The sequence below is a fragment of the Elephas maximus genome, chromosome 3, assembly GCF_024166365.1.
Source record: "Elephas maximus indicus isolate mEleMax1 chromosome 3, mEleMax1 primary haplotype, whole genome shotgun sequence".
Taxonomy (NCBI): Eukaryota; Metazoa; Chordata; class Mammalia; order Proboscidea; family Elephantidae; genus Elephas; species Elephas maximus.
In genome coordinates, this window is record NC_064821.1 from 3,235,501 (window position 1) to 3,244,343 (window position 8,843).

Genomic DNA, 8,843 nt, shown 5'->3' on the forward strand with positions numbered 1-8,843 from the left:
TTAAACAATTAATACACATATTGTTTTGTGACATTAGCTGCCACCCCCACGACATGTCAACACTCTCCCCTTCTCAACCTTGGGCTCCCTATTACCAGCTTTCTTGTCCCCTCCTGCCTTCTTGTCCTTGCCCCTCGGCTGGTGGGCCCCTTTAGTCTCGTTTTGTTTTGGGGCCTGTTCAGTCTGGCTGAAGGGTGAACCTCAGGAGTGACTTCAGTACTGAGCTATAAGGCTATCCAGGGGCTGTACTCTCGGGCATTCTCCACTCTCTGTCAGACCAGTAAGTCTGGTCTTTTTTTTGTGTGTGTGTGTGTGAGTTTGAATTTTTCTCTACGTTTTTCTCCCACTCTGTCTGGGACGCTCTATTGTGATCCCTGTCAGAGCAGTCAGTGGTGGTAGCCGGGCACCATCTAGTTGTGCCGGACTCAGTCTGGTGGAGGCTGTGGTAGCTGTGGTCTGTGAGTCCTCTGGACTAATCTCTTCCTTGTATCTTTGGTTTTCTTCCTTCTCTCTTGCTCTGGACTGGAATACCAACTTTTTAGATAAAGACAAGGTTCAACCCTACATCTGCATAACCCACTTCCATCCCTGCCCCCTGACATGGGATCCTGTCCGTATTTAAAAACTTGGATATTTTGTTCATCATGGATTTATTTGCATAAATTTTGATTTTTTAAAAATATTGCACTAAAACATTGGTTATCTTGATGGGTGATTTTTTTTTTTTTTTGGCCTCCCCTTAAATTTTTCCCAAGTGGAGTTCCTCACTTGCCTCACCCTAAACCCCACCCTAGTTCCAAGAAAACATAAATTACAGAAGAGGGACCCCTGGGCAGTAGTTTCCTGATTTTTTTTTTTTAATATTGCTTCTAGAATAGGTGGAGCACAGGGCATATTTCCGGCAACAGAAGTGTTCTATAAGTGTTTTATGGGATTCTGTAATGGAGGACATGTGACATCATGTGTTTGTCAAAAGCTCTGTTGTCCTTCATTGCCATCGAGTCAATTCCGACTCACGGCGACCCCATGTGTGCAGAGTAGAGCTGCCCCAGAGGGTTTGCAAGGCTGACCTTTTGAAAGCAGATCGCCAGGCCTCTGGGTGCGTGTGTTCGAATTGCCAACCTTCCTGCTACTAGATGAGCACTTAACCATTTGCGCCACCTAGGAACTGGACCAATAAGCAACATCATGATAAACGGAGAAAAGATTGAAGGTGTCAAGGATTTCATTTTACTTAGATCCAAAATCAACGCCCTTGGAAGGAGCAGTCAAGAAATCAAACAACCCATTGCATTGGGCAAATGTGCTGCAAAGGACCTCTTTAAAGTGTTAAAAAGCACAAATGTCACTTTGACTAAGGTGCGCCTGACCCAATCCATGGTATTTTCAGTTGCCTCATATGTGTGTGAAAGCTGGACGATGAATAAGGAAGACCGAAGAAGAATTGATGCCTTTGAATTATGGTGTTGGCGAAGAATACTGACTATACCGTGGACTGCCAGAGGAACGAACAAATCCGTCTTGGAAGAAGGACAACCAGAATGCTCCTTAGTAACGAGGATGGCGGTGCTTTGTCTCACATACTTTGGACACGTTGTCAGGAAGCACCAGTCCCTGGAGAAGGACATCATGCTTGGTAGGGCGTCAGCGAAAAAAGAGGAAGACCCTCAAGGAGATGGATTAACACAGCGGCTGCAACAATGGGCTGGAACATAACAGTGGCTGTAAGGATGGCCCGGGACCAGGGAGCATTTCCTTCTGTTACACCTGGGGTTGCTATGAGTCTGAACCGACCGGAGGGCACCTAACAACAAGTGACTGCTTTAGTTAATAACGTGCCAATTGTTGCACAGGAATGCAAGATACTAGTAATAGGAGGAACTCCAAGGGACAGAGGTATATAGGGGACTCTGTACTTTCTGCACAATTTTTTCTGTAAACCTAAACCTACTCTAAGAAATCAAGTCTATTCAAAAACATTGCCTCTATAAATAAAAAGTATATATTGCATACGTGAAACACTGTATATGTAAGCCATTGCAACCATCTCTCCTCACCCTCCCACCTCCCCCGCCGACTCCTCCCTTCCGGCCCTGCAGGGGCAGAGACCCCTCGAAACCACCAGGTGGCGCTACCGCGCCTCGCAGCGCCGGGACCTTTCGCGTCCGGGTGGGCGGCGCGGAGGCGGTGCGATGCGTCAGCGGGACTCTCAGGCCGGGGAGCCGGGGGAGCTAAGCCGCCCGCCAGAGGCCAAACTGGCGGGGGAGGGGGCGGAGACATGAGTCACCAGGGAGCCCCCGATCGTCTGTGGAAGAGCATCCCACGCGGGCCTGCCCGCCTTACTCGTGAGCTGCCTTCTGGGGAGGTGGGGGCGGCGTCGAGGCCGGTCGGGTCCCTGCGTGCAGTGGTGCCAGGTGCACACGCGTGGCTGCAACCCGAAACTCTCCAAGCCTCAGTTTCCTCTTTTACACGCTGGACGTACGTATAGCCCCCTGCTTCCCGGGGCTTCAGTAAAGCGTGCTGCATGGAGGGAGCGCCTCGTACACAGTACCCACTCCATACACGTCAGGGCGCACAGGGGAAGGAGGCTGCAACAGTGGCGATCGTGACTGCAAACAGGCCAGAGGCGGCAGCGCGGGGCTCACGCCAGAGCCGTTTGGCCCTTGCTTTCCTCCTTGGGCCCTGATTTCGCTGCACCGTCAAACGCAGCCAAACGGTGGAGCGAGAGGCAGCCGGCAGGGGGCGCGCCGGCTCAGGGCAGAGAGCGGAGGGCGAGCCACCTGCGCCTCCCGGGCACGCCCCACCCTGAAACCCGCGGGGGCAAGGCGGGGTGCCCCCTCGCTGCCCCAGTTCCCCGAGGTTTGGGAGGCCTCGAGGCGGCCTAGCGTGCCCGCCGGTTGGACAGCTGGCGTTTATTGAGCGCTTACTGCATGTCCCTTATTTGATTGACTGCGCCCTCCAGCCCGGACAGGAGGGCGCTGCCTTTGCACGAGCAGGTTGGGGACACAGACCCGGACAGGTTAAGTCAGCTGGGGTTGGGGGTCCCCGCAGCCAGGAGAGAGGGAGACCCCCCCTCACCACCCCCTCGGAGGGATCGGGGTGCAAAGGCCCCCCTCCGCATGCAGGCCCCACCCCGTGCAGACTCCTGGAAAAGGTGCGGGTCGGGACTCTCCAGGGGCGAGGAGGGGATTCCAGACCCCCCCCCGAAAGTCGGGGCCGCCTCGCGCGCTGGAAAGCCCGCGCGCGCTCCGAAACGCGGCGCGGCTGCCGGGAAATCTGGAGGAAAACTTCTGCTTTTTTTTTTTTTTTTTTGCCGCGGGCCCTCGGCCCCCCTTCTCGCCCTGCGGCTCACGCCCCCACGTGGGGCGCCCCCGCGCGGCGCTCCGCCCCCTGCCTGCCGCCGGCCAACTGCAGCGCTCGCTGCCCTCGCCTTTGTTGGTCGGCCAATAGGCGGGCGACCGGGCGGGCCGAGGCCACGCCCCCGTCCTGTGTGCCTATAAAGGGCGGCGCCGGCGGCCGCGGAGCCAGTTTGCTGGAATCGAGGGCTTGCGGCGTTCTTACGGTCTCTTTGGATTGTTCGCGCTAAGGACTTTGCATTTTTTTTTTTTTTTTGCCTTATTCGAACTTTTTTTGGGGATTACGCTGCTGACACCCGAAGGTCTTGGACTAGCGCTCCGGCTCCGTGGGAAGGTATTGCGCTCTCTGTGCCAGGATTTTGCATTTTCTCCCCTGGGACTGTGTGGGTCTCTTTCCACTGTGGATTACAATTGCAACATGACCTTGGAAGAGATCGTGGCGTGCGACAACGCGGCGCAGAAGTGAGTAGCGGGGGTCCCCGCCGCCTGAGGTCGGCTGGGCCGGGAGGGGCTGGGGCGGGCGCGCGAAGCACCCCGGTGGCCGGCCCGGCGTGACCGCCCTGTCCCCTGATCCCCAGGATGCAGACGGTGAGCGCAGCGGTGGAGGAGCTTCTGGTGGCTGCGCAGCGCCAGGACCGCCTCACCGTGGGGGTGTACGAGTCGGCCAAGCTGATGAATGTGTGAGTCAGCCCCCCTCCCCGGGTCTGGGCGCGGGGTCGGGTCCCCCCTCCGCTTTGCACGCGCCCAAAATCCCTCTCTTGCCCCAGGGCCGGGACTTCCCCAGGCGCTCCCACTGTGGCTTGGGGGCCTCTTTGCATTTGAGAGGGGGAACTTGAGCGTCGGCGCGCTGCATGGTTTGCAAGCGCTCCCCTCCACCAGCACCACCCCTCCCCCCGCCCCGTTTTCACTCCATTCTCTTCCCACACAATTTGAACGGAGCGGCTTACAGCCCCCAGCACACAGACTGTCCCCCACATGCATGCACGCAGCACGGCTTTTCTTGCTTTCTGCAAACTCCCCTGCATAGTGTGCCCAGCTGACGCGCCCCCTGGCCCTTGCAGGGACCCCGACAGCGTGGTCCTGTGTCTCCTGGCCATAGACGAAGAAGAGGAGGATGATATCGCTCTGCAGATCCACTTCACACTGATCCAGTCGTTCTGCTGTGACAACGACATCGACATCGTGCGAGTCTCAGGCATGCAGCGCCTGGCACAGCTGCTGGGCGAGCCAGCCGAGACCCAGGGCACCACGGAGCCCCGGGACCTGCACTGCCTCCTGGTCACGGTGAGTGGGCCCCCGCCCCACCTGGCTGCCTGGGCTGTGTTTGTAAACAAAGTCAAGCCGGCCTGCTCACTGCACACCAGCTCAGCCCTCAGCTACGCTCGGCATGTCCCCGGCATGTCCCGTGGACATCCCAGCCAACCTCATCACCCAGGGAGCTATTTTGGGTCTGTTTTCCCCTTGGGGCAAGAGGGAGGCTTCCAGCCACTCCCGGGGTTGTCTCTGAACCCCCTCTTTTTTCTCTCTTAGAACCCTCACACGGACGCCTGGAAGAGTCATGGGCTGGTGGAGGTGGCCAATTACTGTGAAGAAAGCCGGGGAAACAATCAGTGGGTCCCCTACATCCCCCTGCAGGAGCGCTGAGCCCCCTCTCAGCACGAGTACCTGTTGAGTTGCTGCCAAAAAAAAAAGCAAATAAATATTGATCTCCTCCCCCCCAGCACAACCTCCCCCCTCAAAATACCCAATCCATGAGACCATCAGGGGGCAGAGTCATTGGAGACTTGAGAACAAGGAGAGGGGAGTGTGGGGTCATGCCCAGGGCGGTGGCCTGGAGCAGCGCCATGGATGGCCAGAGAGAGAGAGGAGAGGGGCCCCCAGCCAGCAGAAGAGGGGACCTCGTACCACAGGCCTGGCTACAGAGCAGACACCGGAGTTGGGGAGCCCTGCCTCCCCCCAGCACAGAGAGCCGGGACTCTACACTTTGGGGGTTGGGTGAGACCTGCTGTGTCCCCCACCCTTGATGAGGCCGAAGCTGCCATCTGCAAAAAGGACTTGGCTGACCGAGGGCGTGGACCCTTGCCAGGACTTTCTACTTCGGGACTTGGAGCTGGGGCCTGCGCTGTATTGGACCCAGGAACTCCTGGTTTGCAAATTATATAGACAATCTATCTTGTTACTTGCACTTGTTACTTGAACCACTGAAAAGAGACTGGAGGCTGACAGATTCTTATATTTTTATTTCTAGGATGGCGTTGTAATAAATTTGTAAAGTCTCAGACTTGCTTCCGGTGTCTTTGCAGATTCTGAGGACAGGGACACTCCCCCCACACACTCACACACTCCTCCTGCTCCTCTTGGTCTTGCAGCCTCCCCGAGAAGTGTTAGAAAAGGCCCTGTTAGCAGCTCCAGGCTCCTTTGCAAAAACAGTGCCTCTTCTCTCTGCAGCCGGCGCCACCTCCCAAGTCCAACAAAGCTTCGCCTCTTTTTTTCTTCTCCCTCCTGCCCTGTAGCAATTAAAAGACCGGTTTATTACGAAACCTGGCCGCGGAGCCACTGCTGTTACCGGCCGGCTGGAGCCAGCCCCAGCTCCAGGCAGATACAGACGCACCCCCGAGGGGCTGGCTGTAGCTTCCAACCGCCCGGCCTCAGCCTCCACCGCAACCCAGAGAGGCCAAGGGCCCGCCTGGGACCACACAGCGTGGTGGGCACCGGGCTGCCCCAGGTCCCCTTGCATAGTGCCATCCTGCAGCTGCAGGAAGAGCTGCTTTGGGGCGACCCCAAGAGCGCCCCCCACCCAGGTCTTCACCCTCCCGGGATGGACTCCCTCGCTGCGCAAAGGGAAAAAAAAAATTTTTTTCTTTTCCCAAACTAAAGAAGAAAAATGCCCCAGGAAGCCCCAGCTGGGCTTGGCACGGCGCAGCAGTTTTGCCTCTAAACCGAAACTGGAAGCCTGGCGCGGCCACCTCCCAGTTCTCCACAAGCGGCAGGCGGTGACGCCCCCTGCCCCAGGCTGGCAGCCTGGCCCAGCCCTTCCGGCCCGGCCTCAACCTTCCCAGCCCGGTCTGCAGGGTGGGCTCGCAGGTCTGCCTCCTTCCCGCTGCCCCCAGCCAGGTTTGGGCCCGGGGGGCGGGGGAAGAAGAGGGACTCAGCCCAAAGGCCACGACCTTTCCACGGGGCCTCACATGGGCGCGTGAGGAAAACCCCGGCAGCCCCCGGGGAGTCACGGGAAGGGGAAAGAGCGGCGAGGGGAGGGGGAAATCCCAAGGAGGAGGGGAAGGGGCAGGGATCCCTATTGGGGTTGGAAAGAGAAGAGAACCCAAGTGAGCCCGAGTAGTGTAAGGGTGAGCCCAAAAGGGTATGAAATAGAGGTGAGATGAGGGAGTACCCAGAGGGTAGGGGGCCACAGGGGCAGGGGCTAGGAGAGAGGAGGACAGAGGAACCCCGGAGGGGGTGGGGGAGATGGGGAGAGCGGAGCCCTGAAATGGAGCCGAGAGAGAGGAGAGGAGCTGGGGAGGGAGTAGAGGCTGAGGGGTTGGGAGAGGGGAGGACTGAGGTTGGGGGAAGGATGAAGCCCCAAGGAGGGGCCCTCAATGGGGAAGGCCTGGGGCGGTGAGGGAGGCCCTGTGGGGATCGCAGCTTCTGCCCTGCCAACCCCGGCCTGCGGGCTCCGGTGTCTTCCTGGCTCCCTGGGGCTGTCGTCCAGGGAGGTGCGGCTCTGCCCTCCACCCCGGTGTGGTGGGACAGCCCATCCCTGTCCCTTCGTGACCCTGGCCATCCACATGGGCCCTGTGACCTCCGACCCTCTCAGCCCTAGGTGCTGTCCAGGCCTCCTGGGCCTGAAGAAGAGAAACCACGCTAGTGGAATCTCAGCTGTGTGACCTGGATCCAGTACTTTGACCACTTGGCGCCTCAGTGCCCCAGTTTCCCTCTTTGATAAAGGGGACAGTAATGCTAACTTCCTCACTGATCGTTGAGGGGTTTAAATGAAAAAATGAAATATATATCCCTTAGATTAGAGCCTCCTACAGAGAAAGTATCGGAAGATGATCCATGGCCCTGAGACTATTGCTGCTACTACTCTCTGGCTGTCAGTTGCTCCCAAGTGGATCCTGACTCATGGCGACCCCACGTGTGCAGAGGACAACCGTGCTCCACAGGGCTTCCAGGCCTGTGACATTTCGGTTGCAGATAGCCAGGCCTTTCTTCCAAGGCGACTCCGGATGGGTTCAAACTGCTACTGCCACGATTCTCCCCTTGCATGTTCACAGCCACCCTGTGAATTAGGGCCCAGGCTAGGGTGAGGCAAGTGAAACATGGCTTGGGCGCAAAAATTTAAGAACGCAGGCACCAAAAAACTCAGTCAACAAGATGAAGAATATTTTTGTGCAGTATTTTAAAAATAAAATGAATGCCAAAGAAAATCCACAATGACCAAATTTCAAATTTTTAAATCAAGACAGAATCAGCATGACTGATTTCTCCTTTTGCCTCAGACTCCACCAAGTCTCTGCCCTGCACGGGTTGCTGAGCTTTTCTTGATAGAAAATTTTGTTATATTTTTCACTGGCTTTGCAGATGAAAAAATGCTCAGAGGGGGGATGTGACCTCCCAGGATTGAGGCAAACCCAGGGCTTCAGATTCCTAAGCCCTGAGCTCACTCCTCTGTCACCTGGGTATGAAGGGTCATGGCTATTTTGCTGTAACAGATACCCCATTATTATTACTATTGTTGTTATTATTGATATCAATAAAAGTATCAATGTCTTTAAAAAATTTTATTGTGATAAAATATATATTAAAAGTATATATAAAATATATATAAAACTTTTGCCCTTTTAACCATTCTTAAGTGTACAATTCAGTGGCATTAATTTCACTCACAACTACAACCAACACAACTGTTTAGTTCCAAAACTTTTTCATCACAGGAAATAGGAACTCTGTTGCCAGGAAGCATGAGTTCCAGCTCTACCCTGGTAATCTACTAGTCTACTTTCTGTCTTTATGCATTTGCCCTATTGAAGATATTTTGTACAAGTGGAATCAGACAATATTTGCCCTTTTGTGTTTGGCTTATCTGAGTGAGCATTAACGTTTTCAGGGTTCATCCATGTCGTGGCATGGATTAGAATTTATTCCTTTTTATGGCAGAGTGATATTCCATTGTATGGACGGACCGCCTTTTGTTTATCCATTCATCTGGTTATGTGGGTCGTTCCCACCTTTTGGCTGTTGTAGATAATGCTACAGTCAGCATTGGTCTACACATATCGGCTTGCGTGCCTGCTTTCAATTCTTTCGGGTATACACCCAGGAGCAAAACTGCTGGGTCACATGGTAATTCTATGTTTCACTGATAAAAGTATTAATGTCTTTGTGACTGAGCCCATCCGTGGTCAGAAATTTCACCGAGTGACTAATGGTGGTGACATGTGCTCAGTCCTCTCTGTGTGCCCTGCACTGAGATGAACACCTTCAATCCTG

General features: G+C 55.3%; 1 protein-coding gene across 1 annotated transcript; it reads left to right on the top strand.

Moving 5' to 3' along the window:
- The first annotated feature begins 3,516 nt into the window (after nt 1-3,516).
- Nucleotides 3,517-5,635, top strand: GADD45B (growth arrest and DNA damage inducible beta). Its single transcript, XM_049876338.1, has 4 exons — nt 3,517-3,818; nt 3,935-4,036; nt 4,418-4,640; nt 4,887-5,635. The coding sequence occupies exons 1-4, from the start codon at nt 3,775-3,777 to the stop codon at nt 4,998-5,000; spliced, it is 483 nt and encodes a 160-aa protein (XP_049732295.1). The 5' UTR covers nt 3,517-3,774; the 3' UTR covers nt 5,001-5,635.
- Nucleotides 5,636-8,843: the final 3,208 nt, after the last annotated feature.

Coding starts and splice junctions, on each gene's coding strand:
- GADD45B (XM_049876338.1), top strand. CDS start 3,775: ATGACCTTGGAAGAGATCGTGGCGTGCGACAACGCGGCGCAGAA. Junction 3,819..3,934: donor TGCGACAACGCGGCGCAGAA/GTGAGTAGCGGG, acceptor CCTGATCCCCAG/GATGCAGACGGTGAGCGCAG. Junction 4,037..4,417: donor TCGGCCAAGCTGATGAATGT/GTGAGTCAGCCC, acceptor TGGCCCTTGCAG/GGACCCCGACAGCGTGGTCC.